This window comes from Abramis brama (genome assembly GCF_963993115.1).
Source record: "Abramis brama genome assembly, chromosome: 7".
Classification (NCBI taxonomy): domain Eukaryota; kingdom Metazoa; phylum Chordata; class Actinopteri; order Cypriniformes; family Leuciscidae; genus Abramis; species Abramis brama.
This window is the reverse complement of record NC_139969.1, coordinates 28,221,985-28,243,615: the sequence shown is the minus strand read 5'-3', so window position 1 is coordinate 28,243,615 and position 21,631 is coordinate 28,221,985. Positions and strand designations below refer to the sequence as shown.

The following is a 21,631-nucleotide window of genomic DNA, read 5'->3' as shown; positions in this document are numbered from 1 at the left end:
GCGTTTTTTTCCAATAAAATTTGTCATTGCATTTTAAAATGTAATTTTAATAAAATCCAGGTTTGCTCTACTCCACAATTTGGCCAAAATGTTGTGATTATATAACAATATGGTTATAAAAATGTAAAAAAATTAAATTACTAAATAAAAACAATTCAATTGTTTCAGAAAAATAATATATTAATAACCATATATTATATAATATAATATAAGTTAATATAAGTTAATAATCATAACTTTATTTTATGTTTCAAATGTAAAATTACGATACTAATATTCTTATATTATTAATAATATTCTAGTCTTAATTTTATGGCTGACCTGACATTTTTTATGTTAGGCCTTCAAAACATATCAAAATAAGTTTTACTTTAAAAACTTGTTCATCAAAGAGATGTATTTAAGTCATATGTATGCATTGCATTTCATGTATTTTTTAAATAAATTAATAGATCCCAGCACATATTTGCATTGTTTAATAATGCCATGCAATGCACATTAGTTCACTAGGCAGTGAGCTTCCTTTGATGGTGGCTAGAGGAATCTTTCTCTGTGGGCCGAATGGAAGCCTCTTGTACCAGCAGGGAACAAAGTGCAATTGTTTGTTTCTACACTCCAATGCATTCCTCTCATTTTTCTGCAGAGCTCTGGATGGGAATCAACTGGGTGCTGGTGAGGTCATTGAACTCGTTCTTGCTTTTTTTTTTTTATCTGCCCATAAAGAATGCAATGGGCAGACTATAAAATGTGCAGTTGGATCGTGTGGACAGTCTTATGTCCCAGAGTTGTCTACACATTGAGGGAGCACAGAGAGGCGTATAGAGGTATCTTTATGTTTTAAAGTGGGAAATGTTCTATTTGGCGAGATAGAGTTGCTTGTGTCATGTGACGATGATAAAGTGATCACTAACTGATCTCTCAAGATACACTGTTAAAGGATTGTGCAAAAAATTTACCTTTAGCTTGTTACTGGACCTGTACCCTCGGACATACACCTTTGTTCCTATATACCCCCAAATGATGCATATTAGTACCTTAAAAGGATAGTTTGTTCCAAAATGAGAGTTTTTATGTCGTTCCAAACCTTTAACTTTCTTACTTCACAAAACAAGATAAAAAAATAAATGAAATTGGTCCAAAGTCCAATGTTGTTTCAAAATATCTACTTTTGTGTTTTATCATTAAGGTTTTTACAGTGGCCGAGAGAGCTCAACGTGCTGCAACTGAAGAAAACACAGCAAATTCATAAAACATCTTCATCAGTTTGACAACATGTGCTGCAAATACTCACAATTTGTATTTGCAGCGCTTTTCTGAATTTGGTTGCGTTGTGAGTATTTGCAGCACGTTTCTGTGTTTGGTTGCGTTGTGGGCATTTGCAGCATGTTGCTGTATTTGGTTGCATTGTGAGTATTTGTAACAGGTTTCTGTGTTTGGTTGCATTATGAGTATTTGAAGCGTGTTTCTGTATTTGGTTGCGTTGTGAGTATTTGCAGCGCGTTTCTGTGTTTGGTTGCGTTGTGAGTATTTGCAGCGCGTTTCTGTGTTTGGTTGCGTTGTGAGTATTTGAAACGTGTTGCTGTATTTGGTTTCGTTGTGAGCATTTGAAGCGTGTTGCTGTATTTGGTTGCGTTGTGAGCATTTGAAGCGCGTTGCTGTATTTGGTTGCATTGTGAGTATTTGCAACGGGTTTCTGTGTTTGGTTGCGTTGTGAGCATTTGAAGCGTGTTGCTGTGTTTGGTTGCGTTGTGAGCATTTGAAGCGTGTTGCTGTGTTTGGTTGTGTTGTGAGTATTTGCAGCATGTTTCTGTGTTTGGTTGCGTTGTGAGTATTTGCAGCGCGTTTCTGTGTTTGTTTGCGTTGTGAGTATTTGAAGCATGTTGCTGTATTTGGTTGCGTTGTGAGCATTTGAAGCGCGTTGCTGTATTTGGTTGCATTGTGAGTATTTGCAACGGGTTTCTGTGTTTGGTTGCGTTGTGAGCATTTGAAGCGTGTTGCTGTGTTTGGTTGCGTTGTGAGCATTTGAAGCGTGTTGCTGTGTTTGGTTGTGTTGTGAGTATTTGCAGCATGTTTCTGTGTTTGGTTGCGTTGTGAGTATTTGCAGCGCGTTTCTGTGTTTGTTTGCGTTGTGAGTATTTGAAGCATGTTGCTGTATTTGGTTGCGTTGTGAGCATTTGAAGCGCGTTGCTGTATTTGGTTGCGTTGTGAGTATTTGCAGCGGGTTTCTGTGTTTGGTTGCGTTGTGAGCATTTGAAGCGTGTTGCTGTGTTTGGTTGCATTGTGAGCATTTGAAGCGTGTTTCTGTATTTGGTTGCGTTGTGAGCATTTGAAGTGTGTTGCTGTATTTGGTTGCGTTGTGAGTATTTGAAGCGCGTTGCTGTATTTGGTTGCGTTGTGAGTATTTGCAACGGGTTTCTGTGTTTGGTTGCGTTGTGAGCATTTGAAGCGTGTTGCTGTATTTGGTTGCGTTGTGAGTATTTGAAGCGCGTTGCTGTATTTGGTTGCGTTGTGAGCATTTGAAGCGCGTTGCTGTATTTGGTTGCGCTGTGAGCATTTGCAACGGGTTTCTGTGTTTGGTTGGGTTGTGAGTATTTGCAACGGGTTTCTGTATTTGGTTGCGTTGTGAGCATTTGAAGCGCGTTGCTTTATTTGGTTGCGTTTTGAGTATTTGCAACGGGTTTCTGTGTTTGGTTGCGTTGTGAGTATTTGCAGCGTGTTGCTGTATTTGGTTGCATTGTGAGTATTTGCAGCGTGTTGCTGTATTTGGTTGCGTTGTGAGCATTTGAAGCGTGTTGCTGTATTTGGTTGCGTTGTGAGCATTTGAAGCGTGCGTGTTGCTGTGTTTGGTTGCGTTGTGAGTATTTGCAGCGCGTTTCTGTGTTTGGTTGCATTGTGAGTATTTGAAGCGTGTTGCTGTATTTGGTTGCGTTGTGAGTATTTGCAGTGCGTTGCTGTATTTGGTTGCGTTGTGAGTATTTGCAGCGTGTTGCTGTATTTGGTTGCATTGTGAGTATTTGAAGCATGTTGCTGTATTTGGTTGCATTGTGAGTTGCATTTTCGTCAGTTGCAGCACGCTGAGCTCTCTCGGCCACCGTAGGTTTTTACTCATTAAGGTTCTAAAATAAAAGTCAGAAAACAGTAATGTTTCTCTATTTTACCATTGTGCCAAGAGTTTTTGTGCCATAGTTATCATAGATTAACAGTGACCTACTGGAGTGGATACACAACTGTGCTGCACTGATAACTGGACTTTCTTGTTGGAATCATTAGCAATACTCCAGTTTCGATAGCATACAGTACATAGGACATTATGTTGTGATATTCTACACTGGAATGAAATGGTATGTATAAGCATCCAAACGGAATTACAAAAATAATCACTTTACCCAACACATTTACTGTCGCTTCAGCCAACAAGTATAGTCCTGCCCCAAATGGCATTGGTTGAGCCAGACATTGACAAGCTTGATCGCCACAACATTGCTAGAACTAACTCAGCAATGATGAAAGTGTCAATGTTTATACTTTTCAGGAAGTTGGCCTACTACTAGATGAATGGTTTACTTATACTGTAGTTTTCTCTGCACATTAAACTGGCTTCGGACAAAGTATTTTAACATTGGAAAAAATATCACTTTCCCTTTTAACGTTAATATTCTGTTTACTATGAATTTATGAAACTGTCAGTATGTAAAAAACTTTCTAAAACTCATACCTGGTACTTGATGAAACAGAACCATATTGTAGTGCTACAAAAATGCAAAGATGTCAAGGGAGGTCAAGTTACTTCAAGTAGATTACTGTTTACAACTGTTTAACTGGTGATCTAATATCTTAAGTCACCACTTTACCCAGACGCAATCTGTGGTTCATTCCATGTTGGTTTAAAAGTGGAGATTGAGATTTTTTTCATCAGCCATTAACTTTTGAACATCTGTTGCCAAAACTATCAAGACTTTATTAGTGGGTTGAACTCCAGAAGAGACTAGATTATGGGGTGTGCTCTGTGGAGCATGAGGGAGTTTCATTATTTTTTTAATTTGATGGATTCATTATGGCTTCATGCTCTGTATTGTTTGGCTTCTTTTACATTAAAAACTCAAAGCACAAAGATGATGGATGAGAACACTGAGTCTTTAAATAAGACTCATTTGAGTGCTGTGAATCAAAGGTGAAGTCATTTTTCCACAAAATGATTAAATCACACCTTTGCTTAAAAGTCGGCATGAAACGAAAGTTATGATAGTCTTTTCTTCCCTATTTTGACGTATATCTGTGTGAAACGGCTTCTCAAACAAGAAAAAATTAAGGGCGGGACTTGATTTTGTTCACTGGGAATTGATTGGATCATTAGATGGTTGTGGTTTGCAAAAACCACAGACTGTTATGTTGCACGTCAGCTCAGCATGAGTACTCCAGGTCTTTTGGGGGGCATCACCTTTTCCACCAACATGGTTCTCGGCCTGTGTCCGTTCTCTAACCATTCCATGCATTTTCACTTAGGAAAGGGGGTTCCGGCCTGGAAAGATTGGTTCAACTCCGGCCCTAAAAACTTGCTGGTCTCGAACGGAGAACGGACAAATGCTGATGATATCTTGTTGAGCAATGTAATAATGTTGCACTATATTGCTTTATGGAAATATATAAAACTCTTGGGTTAGTAAAGGGCCTAACCATCTAGCGATACCCTAGCAACCATAGAAACCCTTCTCAACCAAACAGCAACACCTTGGCATTGCAATAAGATTTGCATGCATAAATTCCACTCAGATATTTTCCAGGAAATGTAAAAATCTTAGTTACTTAGTGCACCTTCAAAATCTAACATTATGTGTGCTGATTATTTATTATTACCAAGTGTGCTACACAAGTTGTGAAACCAAAGCATTTCGATTGCCCCCGGTGGCTGGCTGCAATATATGTCTTTAGCCCTGTCCTCCTCACGTAATCAAATTTTACGTAATCAAACTTTACGTAATCCAACAAAAAAATCCAATTACACTTCAAATAATTTTTTCCAAAGATGGTTTCTGTCATTTTAGGTAGTTCTCATCATGCAGACATATGTTCAAGTGTTCGTTTTCCCAATAAGTTTGGTTTTAGTTATCGCGTATGGTGTAATCGGCCACGACCGTTACTGGGATATTTTGGCTTCATTTCTCTACAGTGAAAGGAAGCAGAGACGCGCTGTCCATATGATTATAACAATAAGTAGCTTCCTCTCCAAAACCAATAAATCCTGAAGCTTTTATGTCTGTGTATTTAGATTTCCCAGACTAACCACGCCTCACTAAACCCTTGGACTTTGAACCTCAAGATGTTTCAACAAGCGGTCATCTCGCCATCATAGTCTTGGCAACCAGGCGTTTGGCTTTGCAGTGGACATCTCCCTGGTTACTGGCTTGGCATGTGTATAATGCTAGCATCACCATGGAAAAGTTAGCGGCAACACAGTGTGGTTACACAACATAGGCCTTTTTCATGGGAACATACTGGATCTCTGTATGTGAAAGCGTTGTCCCTGTCAATATCCTGAAAGTGATATTGGCCATGCTAAGTTTCAAATCCCAACATTTTTCTAGGTTTAGCCATAGAGAATCTCTGAAATCCCAGACATCATCATATTCGAAAAATTGTTTCAATCTGTTTGCAGTCTGTTTATAATTTCAAAGCAGACAGAGATCATAGGGTCACCTTGAAAACAATGGGACACTCTTTTCTTCTTTGTCATACTGTTAGAATAGGATTAACATGTATAATTAATGTGTATAAATGTACTTAGGGCTCTACGCTTACATTTTTTAGGAGCACTTGTGCTTCTACATAAAAACATTTTAGAAGCAGAGTTAAAAAAATTAGGAGCACCTTCTGATCATTATTTAAAGTTAAGAAATTAACTTTTCCATTACGGAGCAATGTTTGCCCCCTTAAAATGATTTCCAGGGGCATTTTTAGCTTATTAAGGGCATGTTTTCTTTCTCTTTTCTAACCTATAAAAATTTATATCAACTTTCATGTTAAATTCTTAAATTTGAAATTGCTTAATTTTTTCAAATTAAATGAATTAATTTAGTTAGAATAATATGACACAATCATTCTATTGCCAATTAAATTAAATCAGTATCAACAAAATCCATCTTTGCATCCATCAATGCAATAAGTGCCATTTATTATATTTACAGATTAATGCGTCTCAGAGGAGACATGAATGCATTTACATTCATATTAACAATGTTATGTTATGATATTAATGTTTAAATATAACATTTTGAATACAGAAATATTAAATTATTACATTATTAAATTATTATCACTGAATCATTCAGGAACAAAGCAAGTGACTAGGTGTGTTCGCAGACTGACCGGTGTATGACATCAAAGTACCACGAGAGCGAATAGAGGAGCAGACTTTTACGATTACTTCCAAATCGGCCTCACTGTACTTTGATGTCATACACCGATCGGTCTGCACAGCGCCGCTTCAAGTCGAACACACCAACTGTCTTTATGAATTGTTCATTGAAACATTGACTCACAAGATTTATTCAAACGCAGATTCATTCATCACAGAGGGAAAAAAACACTGCTATGTTTGCGCAGTCGCTCAGGTGCGGCTTTGTTTGCAAATTTAATTTCACAGGCTACTAAGAAACAGCAGCTCATATTAACTGAGGTTTCGCTTTGTAAACATAAATACACAAAAACACAATGTTTAATCTCTGAAGTATATTCCGTTGCACTAAACTTTTTCGTACTTGCTTTGTTGATTGAAGGCATGAAGTCACAATGCGAAACATAACTGGTGCACAGTGTAGATACAACTATTCAAGAGCTTTGGTCACTCTTTTTGGTGTGCCCTAAATATTTTCCGCAGTCACTCGCAATAATTTTAAGTTGCAAATGTGTCTGAAATGGTCAATCTGTAGAGTCCTAGTACTTTGGTTTCAGTAAATAAACTCCTCCACTGAACCTGTTTGTCCTTCAGGACCCAGCAGGCCGCAGGAGTATGTTATATTTCTCATGGTGAATCTCAGTGTCAATTCTGGAAGCATTTAAGCGTGTAAGTGAAGAATTCTTCCTCTCCCTCACTTAATGTTGCTGTTCAAAAGTAAGGGCACACTGTGAAGAGGTACATATTAGGTTCATATTAGTAAAGCCATGTCTATATTCATTGAATAAACTGGTTACTGTTTGGATCTCCTTGTGAAGTATAGTTCATAGATTGATGTGTGTAGACCTGAAGACTTTCAGGTAGATGTACATCATTATATGCACTATAGTTGTACATTAGCATCTGAGCCTGCTTAAATGTCATGCAAGCTGAAATGATGCTCTTGATAGATGAAACAAAAGATCCTCACACTAAAAGTCTTTGATGTTTTGGTTTGATCTTTAGTGTAACGGTTATGGTCACAGGATATGAAGCATCCACAGTTATGTCATTTTCACACATGGAAGGTTTGAACTGAATTTGAACCAATTGCATCCGCATCAATCACAACCCTTGATTCAGTTTGCTTGAACCAAACCCCAGGGGATTTGAGGGGATTCCTTGATGCACAACTCTTTTGAGAAGGAGGCTTTTATGCTAATCAAATGAACCAAACGTTTAAGGTTAGTTTAACTAAAAGTTTAACAGTTTTAACCAAAACTCAGCGACACAAAACTCAATGTTTTGACCAGTAATTAATTCTGTGGCCAGATCCACAAAACATTCTTTATAATGAAATTCATCTTAACTGCTAATTTCTTCTTATTTTCTAACTTAAGAATAAAGTTAAGAATATTTTGTTTTCCAAAAAACATTTCTTAAAAATGTTCTGATCTTTTAGTCTTCTTTTTGGTAATCCACAGGCAGTGCAAAAAGACAGCCTTTGAGGAGTTTTTCATTGAGTTCATTTAAGTTGATTTGAGTTAAGTCCTCTGCAATAACTGCCATACAATCAGATAACATTACTAATGCCTGTCACATTCTTCTTCTTAAAAAAAAAGTGTTCTCAAGAAAATATTGGAGAACTTCTTAAGAATTTTTCAATGTTTGCACTTATGGGCATTCTTACAAACGTGTAATTTATCTTAAAATCAATAATTTTATCCCTCAAAACTGACCACCAAAATACCAAAATGACATTTAAAATAAAATTCCATGAAAATTTTTCTTCATGCCTTAAAATAGATTGAATTTAACTCTACACCCTTGACTCATTTAGTATACGCTGTTCTATGAATATGCAAATTAGCCCCACCTCCACTCACTCACACCATCTCAGAGATCCACTCGTTGACGATCATATGTTGACGTGATTGGTTACAAGGTAATTTGTGACGTCAGAAACACCAGCGATTTCAAACCGCGTTTTTGAGACCGTGTCTTTGGTTCACTGCAGTTTTAAAGAGAAAATACTCAGCAATGGTGTTGACTTATGAATTTGCACATGGTTTGTATTAAAGCGTATTAAAAACACCACATAGACATATAAACAACATTAAAAGCTTTATTTTCACCACAGGGAGACTTTAAGAAACATGAATCTGGCCCCTGGTCCTGGAAGACTCTCTAATTTGAATTGATCCAGTGTTCGGCTGATAAGCAATTTACTTCATGCATCCTCTCACTAGTTCGTGAGCGCTTGGATGCAGACACTTATTTTTACCACAGTTCAATTATTCAGTTGAGCTGGTGGAGATACGCAAACAGTTTTTGGGGCAGGACTACCTGTTGGTCTGACTAATGGTAGGTGGGTGACTGTTAGGGAAAAAGATTCATTATTTTTGCAATTCTGTTTGATGGCACAGTAATTTCACTTCACTTTAAGTCTGCAGCTTTCAATCAATTGAATGAAGATCGATGCCTTTGTCATTATGAATTGTCGGCTCAACACTGATTAGCTTGATTATTGCTGAGTGCCTGTAGAAAGAGGATAGATCGGCATCCAACTCCATACGCCCTTCCACCAGGTGATGACTCAGCGATCTTTTGCCAATATCTGCGCCCTCCACATGCACCACGCCTGCCCTTTCGGACTGCCGGCTCTTGGCAGATACAATAAGGACATTTTTATTAGATTAGTTGCCAGGCCTGGCCTGTTTATTTATAGCAGGGGTGGCTGCTTTCTTCCCTTCTCCTCAGGGAAAGGGCAGCACACCCACACACAGACCACCGCTAACAATGCATTAACCTCCGTCATCACTGTTCAAGGTGGAGCGGTTGAAAGCTTTTTTCACACAACAATGTCTGCCTTTGTAATTGTGCATTTCCTAAGTTTTTATTAAAAATATTCAAAATAGTCATGAAGCACATGTGAGTTGTGTAAATATAAATATCAGTTACTTTTCACACAATGAACATGGTGTGGGATTGATATGGCTTGCTGTGCAGCTCTATTGTATCTGATTTTCTGCTGTTCAGAGATGGCCCAATGATTTTTGGCTCCAGGCTGTGTCAGCAGAAATTCTTCTCGGTTGCCCCGCCTGCAAGTTTTAGTCCCAGGTGGACACTGTTTTAAAACAGTTAAGATCGTTTAGCCAGACTTTTCACCTGCGGCACAAAGTCTGGTCCTCATCGCATGCTATTATGGCCAAGAACCGCCACATGACAGGAAGAAACCAACTGACCGACAAGTACACCGATCAAACAACTACTCATTTTTCTGTACCATTCAGGATGGTTTTATTACAAATAGATTATACCACAATAATAGTTCTGTATGGAAGAAATTGGGTGCAGGAGTCTCAGTGAATGCTTGAAATCAAAGCAGAATATAGATTTTAGTCCTGGTTAATTGATAAAATACCTACACATCTTAATTCCTTAAAGTTGTGTTGCTGTCAGGCAATTGATGAGCTACTGAGGCTGAGACTAGCTTGTGTCTGGTTCATGCAAATTATTGACGTTCAATTTCATTTTGAAACGTGTTAGAAGGCAATTGATAATTTGTTGCAACTTCATTTACATGGTACATAGTACATTTCATGGTGGAGCAACAGTTTGAAGAGAATCTTGGTTAAATGGTCAAAAAAACAGTGGCACAGACATTTGCCCATTAAGTGCTAAGAGCATGCTTTCTGTTCATAGCATGGCTTGTTCTCTTCGTGGATAAAAAGATACCTTAGCACCAATGGCTACATTCCCTTAAAAACTCCCCTTCTTGCTTTAGGAGGTCCATCAAGTTTGATCTAAATTAATATTTTCCTGACAATAGCCTTCTCAAGAATTGGATCATTGTTTCAGCGAAGGTCATATTGGATTGATGTTCTGAGGGAAATAAGCAGGGTATGATATTCAGTTATAACGTCACTCTGGTTTCCATTGTTCATTGTCCTTTGTCTTTCTTCCTTGCTGGCTTCCCATCCAAAATTAAAAAGACCATCACTCAATGCTCAGTCCCCAAAATTTGATTTACATGCAACTAGTTTGGATGAGAAATGTCTATTGTGAAAATTTCTGGCAAAATGCTTTCCCACAATCTATTAAAAATCACTTCTTTTTTCTCAGTGAAGCATGAATGCCCCAATGAGATATTCTGTGTATGTGCACACACTAGCACTGACACTTATTTGAATATTTATGTGGAGGAACAGGTCCGATTGCAGATAATTTAGGAGACTGCATGCGGCTTGATCTCTTATGCCAAGTCAGCTCTGCTCTCAGGTGCCTTAGGTGTTTTCCCATGAATACTAACAGTGTTCTTCTGGAAACCTGCCAGCCACAGGAAAACACAATGAAATGACAATGTGTGCAGGATGCACAGAGCGTCAAACAGATGAAATATGATAACACAGGGCAATATCGTGTGCTATCCTACAGTACCTAGACTAAAACTTCAAGTCCAATGCTTTGGGTTGATTTAAAACGGGACATGCAATCTCGTTTATTCTTTGAGACCTCCACCTTCTGCAGAAGAATATGCAGGTGCATGTGATATGGCAGCTGTGATTACTGTGGTATGCTTGTCATGTTTAATTAACTGTAAGGCAGGAGCACTGTCGCTCATTTTTTTTCTCTGTAGCCATGTCGAATCAATAGACACAGCCACCCCCCCCCACCCCCACCACCCCCACCACCACCTTTTGAGTTTATCCAATGTCCTTCACTACCAGTTTGCTGACATGCCTGGCTATCTTGGTAGCGAAGGCAGAATTTAAGTCCTCTGTCATCAGTTTGCCACTCAGCCAGGTCAGTGGACAAACACCCCTGAGACTGAGGCTTGCTGACCTTATTGTGTGAAGCAAGTTGGCTATTTCTCTTTCTCTGTGGAAACTAGTCCACAAATTGCCCAACACTGTGTCCTAACCAGGCGCAATGCGACAGGCTTCAAATTAGTAAAGTAATTTTTCTATCCTCACTGAAAGAGAAACACTGCCCAAAGCAATAGACGTGGCCAATTAGGGCATATTTGACAATTAAAAAGCAGCAATTAAAATTTGCCATGGTGAACAACTTGACAAAAATAGGCTTCACGGTGGGAGGTTTCAAGATTTGCAGGGTACTTTCATGAAAACAGAATTGGCATTTTGGGGTTTTAGTCCATGTGTGTTTGCTTTGAGATTATCCAAATGCTAGTGTATTACTACAAGTTGACCAAATTTACTTATCACATAAGTTAGCGTATACACATTTAAGTTATGGAATTCTCTTTCAGGAAAATGGACCAAAAATATTGAAAATTGCACAGACTTCTGTCAAGCAAAATATTATCTAGATCAGTGGTTCTCAACCAGAGGGCAAACAAACTTCCAAGGGGGCTTCAAGATGACTTAAAATTATTTAAAACACGACAAAACAAGCATTAAAATAAGTGAAAACAACTTAAAATCAAGATATTTCTTAGTATTTGGTCATGTTTATACTGAATATACATCTTTCTAGTAGTGGGCAATTTGTGGACCTTGAAGTCCAAAAGGTTGAGATCCACTGCTTTAGATGACTTAATATGTAACTGAAATAGAAACAGATCTTTTCTTCTGTTTTGTGACATACATCAGAGTGAAATGGATTGTCGGAAAGAAAAAAATGTAGGGCGTATTCTTGATTCAATCAATTGTTGATCAATCAGTTGTTCAATCGTTGTTGATTGTATGGAGACAAATCTGAAAAAATAGATAGGTGAATTTCCATTTCATGATGACTTGAACGTCTTTCCAATCCGAAGGAGCCACTGTTACTGTCATACAATGGATGATGCTGAGATACAGAGTAAAGTATATTGTGATATTACCTGTCCATTGGAGCCTACTGTTTGTTTGATGGGAACCTCTGAAGCAATCATTTCTTCTGCTTGGATTTCAACATGGCTGCCATGTTGTTTGGTCCGGACACTTCCCTCTCAAGCTTTTTTCTTTCGTGTTCCATGATGCAGGACAAAACTCAGATTAGCATGAAATCACAAAAGATGTGATATATCGCTTGTCATTGCCATGCCTGTGTAAGCTGAAAAGTACATTGCCTTAACATGTAAAGATGATTTAGGATTAGGGCACACCTCATCACCACCTGCTTTGTCAACTGTGTTATGTCTAGAGGCGTGCACTGTTGAGTCTATTTACATTATTTATTTTAAAACCATTGGTTGAGTTCAAAGATTGTTGTGTAGTCCTGCTTTAGATCTCCACCACATCAGGGCCATTTATCTGCAGGATTTGACAGATTATTTGGCTGTTGGTTCTTTATATGTACCATCTCAAACTCTCGCTAATATGTCTGAACTCATGTAAAAACCTGCCCTGTTCTCAGAGGGTCAAAGAGAGTTCAGGAGTTAATAATAATTAACTAAATAATTCTGCACATTATTTCACATTGCTCTCTATAAGGATAAAGAAATGGTGTAGACACAATGAAATTATGAATTTTTTTTTGCTCTCTAATTTACAGTACAGTATCTGAAATATACCATATAGCCTACTGTGTATTTTTACTTAGCTATTTGGCCAGATGATGTAAATGGCAAATCATTTCAGCATATGTTCTCAAGGAAAGGCTGCACTCTGTCTGTTTTAATGTGTTTTAAATCAGGATGACCTCTGACTGTTGTTAGAATAGTGACACATTGCTCTAATTTGATAAATACCAGAATTATATTGTTTTTTGGAAAACATTTTTGACGCGATGACAGGGAAGGTTTTGTTTCTAGAGAACCGGCCTCACATCCCTTAGTTTTCTGTTCATGAGAAAAATAAAACACAAGTCTAGCAAATAATGTGGGTTTGTAGCCGCAGAACTGCGACATAAGGACAATGACTCCCCCATCACTCTCCTGTGGGAGCCTTCAGGGAGTTTTCATTAGTCTGGGTTTTCCATGGCAGGAGGCTGAAGAAGATTTCCACCAAAATGTTCCTGATTTCATATGGCATGCACTGAAAGAAGAGTGTGGAGAGGGAGTCTTAAGCCTCTGTGCAGTCCTACTGACCTTAAGAACCACTTCTGCTGATGAAAGCATTACTCCTTCACTCCAGTGAATCACATCACAAGATGGGGAAGATCAGCTTCAAAATGGGATAACGAAGAATAATTCATTTAGCCCATTACTTCTTTGACCTATAAAACATGTAGAGGACATCCTAAAATCTATTATAAAGAAAAGAAGATGAAAGTGACCCAAATTTTTTACTGCACTTTAAAAAAAAAAGAAAAAGTTTTACGTAAAACAAGCAACTGCATTTTCTGTTCATAACAATTAAGATCATAAGGACTATAATCATCATCTTGAATAACAGCCTTTCAGTTAAAAAAAAATTGACATTGATGATATCAGATGGTAATTTGATACACTGACTATATGACTGATTTATATGATATGACCTTCTAATTAACAAGTTGAGCTATTGCAGTCATTTCTGTAAGGACAAATCTTTGAGGTAATCTTAATGGTTCACCCAAAAATTTGATATTTTTAATGAAACCTGAGGGATTTATGTCCCTCTATACATTATAATACATTACACCAAAACTTATTACACTTCAAGAAGTTCATAAAGAGATGGTAAATGTAATCCATTTGAATCAAGTCGTTTAATCCAAGTCTTAGACGATCATGAATGGATTTAAATAAGGCTTTTATTCACTTACTGTATTTAAACATTGATCAACACGCATACAGAGAGCTCGTTGTTTGACCAGCTCCATTCACATGGATTAATTTTATGATGACTTTATGGATTTTTGAAGTGTCAACGTTTTTTTTTTTTTATCATTTCGTCACCTTTCTAAAATATCGCCCAAGTTATTTTTTCAGGTTTCTCAGAAAACACAATATATCGACGATCGCCTTTCAGAGGTTGAGTAGATCTTCTTCTTGATGCAGCTGACATCTTGAAAAGCTTGTAAAATTGCCTAAGTCCCATTGTCTTTTGACTTAGGCAAAATAAAACGGCCTAAGTCACACTCTTGACATAGGCCATTATACTACAGGGGTAGATTTGCATGATCTGTTCAACTGAGGATGTGGGCAATTTTACCAGAGGTGGTCAGCATCATGAGGAGATGACTTATGCAAAAAAAAAAAAAAAAAAAGTCAAAAAATTACTTTTGGGAAGGTGACAATTTGTGTTTAAAAAGATGAACAAATGCCTTATGCCGCGATTTTAGCCCGATTTTGGCACAATCCGTTTGACATAGGGTGTCTGGGATTCGTAAGTGACGAAATCGATCGTTTTATCTCGTATAGTGTGTCATAGTTGACGGCAACCGACGCTGCAAATTTTTCTCCGGTCTTCAATTTTTTTCATTTGGACTATGTTACGACATACAGTGAAATTCCAGAAAATTTTGTGCATTGGGCTTTTCTGTTCCTTCATGTCCAGTGTCGAAGAACTTTACTGTACTACATGAAATGCGAAATCTAAAATGTAAATGTAGCATAAACTATATTGACTTTTAAAGCCACTTTCTGTAACGTCTATTAATGCTTACCAGGTATGCTTGAACATTTTGTCCTATTTAGGGTCGCATCTTGTGACATCATGTCTTCTCTTTGGTTCATTTAGATGTCTTTGGTCCATGTTACATTCATATTTCTTTTAAACCGCTCCAGAGTTAGTTTGAAAGCGGACAGAGACCCGTCTTTTTAGGGGTCTTGGTCCACTTGTTTGGTGCGCACCAGGGTTCAGATGGCAGCATTCACATTTATTTAAATCAGCCGCACTAACATATTACTTTCTGAATAACAATGCGCAATACTGTACACTGCCTAAAAATAGTAAGCAAAATAGAACATCATGTGCTGTCACACGACCCCCCTTCGTTTGTACATGACCTGATCATGTTTAATTTGGCAAGAGTGTCCAGAATATCATCTGTATGTAAATTCATGTAAATTACCAGGATATTACTTGGGTCTTATATACCGTAACAACCTTGAATTGATAACACTCATGAATAAAAGTATAAAGCAAGAAACATACAGGGAAGAAATTCTTAAGTAGTTCACTGCACCTTTTTTAAATGACTGGGTGAAAGTGTTGCAAAAATTCCAAAGTGTTGTTGGAATATCTCGTGACAGCCATCAGTTTCTGGAAGTGTATTTATCTATCAACATGAGGGTAATGGAAAATATACGCTACTCTCCAGAAGAGAAGTCACATGTGATGTGTGTGTGCGAGTGTATCAAGGCCTGACTGAGTGAATGATGAAAGTGTGACGCTTGTTCCTGCGCTCCTGTCCCATGATGCCCACCTGACTCTCTCCCCATCATCCAAAGATCTTGTGATTTCCAACACACTCATGGAGTCAAGAAAGCTCTCAAAATCATTTAGAAATGCTCTATTCTGCAGTGAAGCATAGATTGTTATGTGTATATGTATACTAGCATTACTTTCTGAAAATAAAATGCACAAAACTGTATACTCCTTACTATATTTCAAAAACAGAAAGCGAAATAGAACATCATCATGTGCTGTCACATGACCTCCCTTCGTTTTGTACTGTCCATGACCTGATCATGTTTGATTTGGCAAGAGTGTCCAGTTATCATCTGTATTTTGCAGTTATAATACAATTTTGAGCCAAGAAAAATATGTTAAAAATGAAGGCAGATATTGCATTTTCAATGCATTTAATACATCATTGATTAGTTACACTGGAAATGTTCAGTTAAATAATATATATATATATATATACAGTGAGGAAAATAAGTATTTGAACACCCTGCTATTTTGCAAGTTCTCCCACTTGGAAATCATGGAGGGGTCTGAAATTGTCATCATAGGTGCATATCCACTGTGAGAGACATAATCTAAAAAAAAGAGCTGTCCAAAGACACTAGATTGTACACCTCCACAAGACTGGAAAGGGCTACGGGGAAATTGCCAAGCAGATTGGTGAAAAAAGGTCCACTGTTGGAGCAATCATTAAAAAATGGAAGAAGCTAAACATGACTGTCAATCTCCCTCGGACTGGGGCTCCATGCAAGATCTCACCTCGTGGGGTCTCAATGATCCTAAGAAAGGTGAGAAATCAGCCCAGAACTACACGGGAGGAGCTGGTCAATGACCTGAAAAGAGCTGGGACCACCGTTTCCAAGGTTACTGTTGGTAATACACTAAGACGTCATGGTTTGAAATCATGCATGGTACGGAAGGTTCCCCTGCTTAAACCAGCACATGTCAAGGCCCGTCTTAAGTTTGCCAATGACCATTTGGATGATCCAGAGGAGTCATGGGAGAAAGTCATGTGGTCAGATGAGACCAAAATAGAACTTTTTGGTCATAATTCCACTAAACGTGTTTGGAGGAAGAAGAATGATGAGTACCATCCCAAGAACACCATCCCTACTGTGAAGCATGGGGGTGGTAGCATCATGCTTTGGGGGTGTTTTTCTGCACATGGGACAGGGCGACTGCACTGTATTAAGGAGAGGATGACCGGGGCCATGTATTGCGAGATTTTGGGGAACAACCTCCTTCCCTCAGCTAGAGCATTGAAGATGGGTCGAGGCTGGGTCTTCCAACATGACAATGACCCGAAGCACACAGCCAGGATAACCAAGGAGTGGCTCTGTAAGAAGCATATCAAGGTTCTGGCGTGGCCTAGCCAGTCTCCAGACCTAAACCCAATAGAGAATCTTTGGAGGGAGCTCAAACTCCGTGTTTCTCAGCGACAGCCCAGAAACCTGACTGATCTAGAGAAGATCTGTGTGGAGGAGTGGGCCAAAATCCCTCCTGCAGTGTGTGCAAACCTGGTGAAAAACTACAGGAAACGTTTGACCTCTGTAATTGCAAACAAAGGCTACTGTACCAAATATTAACATTGATTTTCTCAGGTGTTCAAATACTTATTTGCAGCTGTATCATACAAATAAATAGTTAAAAAATCATACATTGTGATTTCTGGATTTTTTTTTTAGATTATGTCTCTCAAAGTGGACATGTACCTACGATGACAATTTCAGACCCCTCCATGATTTCTAAGTGGGAGAACTTGCAAAATAGCAGGGTGTTCAAATACTTATTTTCCTCACTGTATATATATAGCCTACAGTATATACCTTTAATTTATTTTTATTCAATTTCAGTTAAATTTCAAACATTTCATATTTAAAGTTTAAGTTTTTCATCTAATATTTATATTTTATTTCTGCTTTATTTCAATTGCTGAAAATTTTATTTAATTTTAATTTTATTTAACAATAATAACTACTGATATGTAGCCATAAATTCTATCCAGGTCAAGCTCTTTCTTTAGATTAGTGATGCCTTTAGGTTTCTATGGATCAGTGAAGTGTCTTCCATTACTCCTGCTTGTATTTTCACTCACGTGACCCCGAGCACTTCTAGAACTCTTTAGATCTGTTGTCATATGAAAACAAGCCTCCAGGATTTTGTGGCCTCTTAACATTGAACTGTCTCCACCATTTGGGCAACCTTTGGAAAATATGTTTTACTTCTCCAAAGTAACGTTTCCTGCTGTTCTCTCAGAGGGACTTTCCATCGATTGTGGGCATATCGTACAATAGGTGGTTTTGGACTGGAATGTATGTGTGGGTGAACATATAAAAAGGTTTTTACGCAAAGGCACACTCAACGAGCTGTCACTGCAGTGACTCCCTTCACATTGTTTTCAGTGTGAAGTTTAACTAGGGCAGCTTGAAAAAAACCCTCATAAACCACTGTTTGCGCGGAGGGTGGCATGTGCTGTTTACTAATTAATACCTGAAATGTGCCTTGGTCGCATCAGGGGAGTACACAAAGGGACGAGGGAGTACAACACAAAAACGGCATGGCTTGCATGCCTGTTAAATAAGAACTTGATGAGATGATGATTTTCCCTTGTGGTTTTGGCTCACATAGAAGGTTAATAGAGATACACAAATGTTATCCATCCGCGAGGCTTGATTGAGCAGTTTAAATGTAAGGAAGTCAGAGTTTTATTCTCAGCTGTGTTGTGTCTCTCACAGACTACATGGAAGGGAGGATGAGAGGAAATAGTTTTCTGGTGTTTTGGACTGAATAAAAGGAAATACTTCCTGTATATTAATTTAAAGGGACAGTTCACCCCAAAATGAACCTCCAACCTGCACGATTTTCTTTCTTCCATGGAATACAAAAGGAGAAGCTTGACAGAATGATCTGGCTCTGATTTTCATACCATGAGAGTTAATAACAGCAAGGACTCTCCAGCTCCAAAAATGACAAAAAACAAAACAAAACACTAATGAAGTATCATAAGAACTGTCCAGAACTATATTCTAAGGGTACGTTTACACGACAAACGATGTACTAGTTTTTCCTTTGCGTTTTTTACGTACAGACGACAACGTTGTCAAAACGGTCCCTGTTCACACGCATCCACGAAAACAACTACAACCGCTGTATTCTGCTGCCAGGCCAGTAGTTGGCGATGTCACTTTGTAAAGAAACACTACGCGCCTATAGACTGAACACGTAATACGCATGTACATGCTGTCACAGTTTTCACAAATTCGCATTTTTGTAGTTTGCATGGAGACAATAACGGTATCATATTCAAAAACTTGCACTTGTTACCTGTTTTCAAAAGTTTGTATTTTCAGACCCCCAAAACACCACTGCAAATGAACGACCAAAACGCATAAAACATTTTCAGTTTTTAGTTGAAAACCGTTGTGTAAACGGCCCCTCGGTCTTAAGAAGCTGTCTGACCAAAATTGAACTCATCATTCACAAATAATCTCTTAAATCTCATTCGCATACATTTGTAACCAAATGTGTTATGTAAGTTTTCATATAAATGATGAAACATACTAGAACAAAAACTTTGATTCCACTGACAAAATCTGGTTTGATGCATCTTGACATAAATGAGATTTCAGTTATATTCTGTTCCTCACATGGCTTTGTCGTATGGAAATCCTGCTCTTTTGTCCTTTTTGGAGCTTGTATGCTGTTTGTAACAAGTAATAAGCAGCATGAACAAGTTTTGTTCCACAGAAGTCATATGGCACACCAATATGAATCAGTTTTTTATTTAACATTTTCTAATATTCCTTTGTGCCAAAACCTGATAAATGTCTATAAAACCCATAATAATGATACTTTGTCTACTGCTTTTAGAATAATTACACTAGATATGAGGTTTCTATGTAGTAATAGTCTCCAACACGCTGAGTTTCGTCCTCTGGAGAGGAACTACAGGAGGAACTCTCCCCCAGTTCAGCTGTATGGACATCCTGTTAAACACAAAGATCTTGGTTTGGGATGTCTCTTCCTCTGTCCGCCCTGGTTGCCCATCGTCGTCATATTAGCGGACATCCTCTCTGCTCTGTGTTTAAAGACACTACACAGTCTGAGACACCAGACTAACATATGTGAGGAAATCACTAATGTGTCCTAAATGTTGGTCAGATTTGTGAGGTGAAGTGACCGTATGAGATTATATTTGACATATATTGTAAGGCAGTATGGGCTGGAATGTATGTACACTCTGCGCATTCACCTAGAGCTCTTGAATTGATTATGTTTATCTCTCTATCCCTATGGACTGCATAGACTGCATTCTTACCACTAGGGGGCAGAAGGTGCAACACTTTAAACAGGCTTCCCTAAGACTTTACATACAGTACTGCATAAACTCTATCAAGCCAGAGAATGTTGCAAATATTCAAAACATTTGAAGGGAATGCTGGCACTTCATACATATCTCACTTTATGATCATATACAAAAAATGTTGTATGTAGAACTAAAATGTTGGCGGTTTTAGTTTGATATTTAAAGTATTATTTTTTTATTCATGCAATTACTGTGGCTAGTTGCACAAACTTAGCCTTTATGTTAAGACTGTCTTAAGAACTAGTCTGACCAATAGCAGTTTTGATGACTAACTTTTCAGACTAGTCTAAACTGTTAATGCAACCGGCCAATGGTTTAATTTGATTGGTCACAGCCCTACCCTATAGTGTCATATCACCATTAAATGTAAGGACCTGGCATAAAAAATTGACACATAGTAGTTTTACTATATTTGAGTAAATAGAGGATTGAATAATAACCTCAAGAATCGAATCGAATTGTGAGGTTCTAAATAATCCCACACCTAATTACATTAAAGGAGAACTCCGGTCAATTTTAACATTGAGCTCATTTTTTTGTAAATTTGGAGTGCTGTCAGTACAGAGAACAACGACAAAAATCGGTGTTGCCTACACCGTGTTATCCTCTTTTTAAAATTTGCACCCTGTTGACTTCAATGGGGCAAGTTTTAAACCTGTTTTTAGCCTCTTAACATCCTTGATGTGTCATTACAAGTGCACAGCCAATGTGAGTGATTCCTTCAGAGTGAACGCGGGTGAATCTGACTGCAGTAGATGTGAAAGATATGAATAAAAATGATGTTATTTCAGCCAGCGCACATACCTGTATTTACATCCTGTTTTCGGTCGAAGTCCACAGTAGTCGATTGTCGAGTTCACGCACATAGGTTTAGTTACGTATTATCACGCGCGTGAACTCGACAATCGACAAATTAGGCTATTTTGTTTAGGCTGTGTATCAGACTTTTATAGTAGAAACTATAATTACTTTTGATCTATTCATGAGGAGCCATTTAAGAATTTGGGTAAATTCTTATCAAATGTGATTTTAAAAGTCTAGAGTAGACTGTTACATTTTCTAAAGTAAAACAAATGGTAATAGTGATGCATTAGCAAGCACCATGAAAAAAATGAGCCTATATGTTCAATGAAATGCTATGTTTTAATGACATTTGTCTCTCTCTCTCTCTCTCTCTCTCTCTCTCTCTCTCTCTCTCTCTCTCTCTCACCAGGAGGCATTTGTGGAGCTCTACAGCAGGCAGAGGGAATCAGTGTTTCGCAGCTCGTGGTCGTCAATAGTAACCGTCTTCGGTCTAGCCGCTCTCGGGGCCGTTGGCTTGACCATAGGAGCCTACCTTGCCCAGAAATGAGGAACCTTCCCCTCCTTCACTCGCTTGCCCTTACTCCCTTCAGTCAACCCCCTCCTCTGCTTTCCCCAGAAGACATCCATGTCCCAGGACTGCTCCTCTTCAAAGCTTTTCTCTCACTCTCTACAAGTCTTTCTTCTCTGCCTTCAAACACAAAGACAGAAAAGACAGGAAATGAATGCGCTGCCCGCCACATCATGAGAGGATGGCAGAGAAGATGAATAATGAGGTGAAACAGACATTGGTGGATGTGTCATTGGCAG

General features: G+C 38.3%; 1 protein-coding gene across 1 annotated transcript in view; it reads left to right on the top strand.

Moving 5' to 3' along the window:
• The window catches only part of bcl2b (BCL2 apoptosis regulator b), a 41,203-nt gene extending 19,572 nt beyond the window's left edge, over positions 1–21,631 (top strand). The window contains exon 2 of the mRNA XM_084119570.1: positions 21,234–21,631. Within this exon, the coding sequence (XP_083975696.1) occupies positions 21,234–21,371 (138 nt within the window). The 3' untranslated portion in view covers positions 21,372–21,631. The remainder of the gene's footprint in view (positions 1–21,233) is intronic.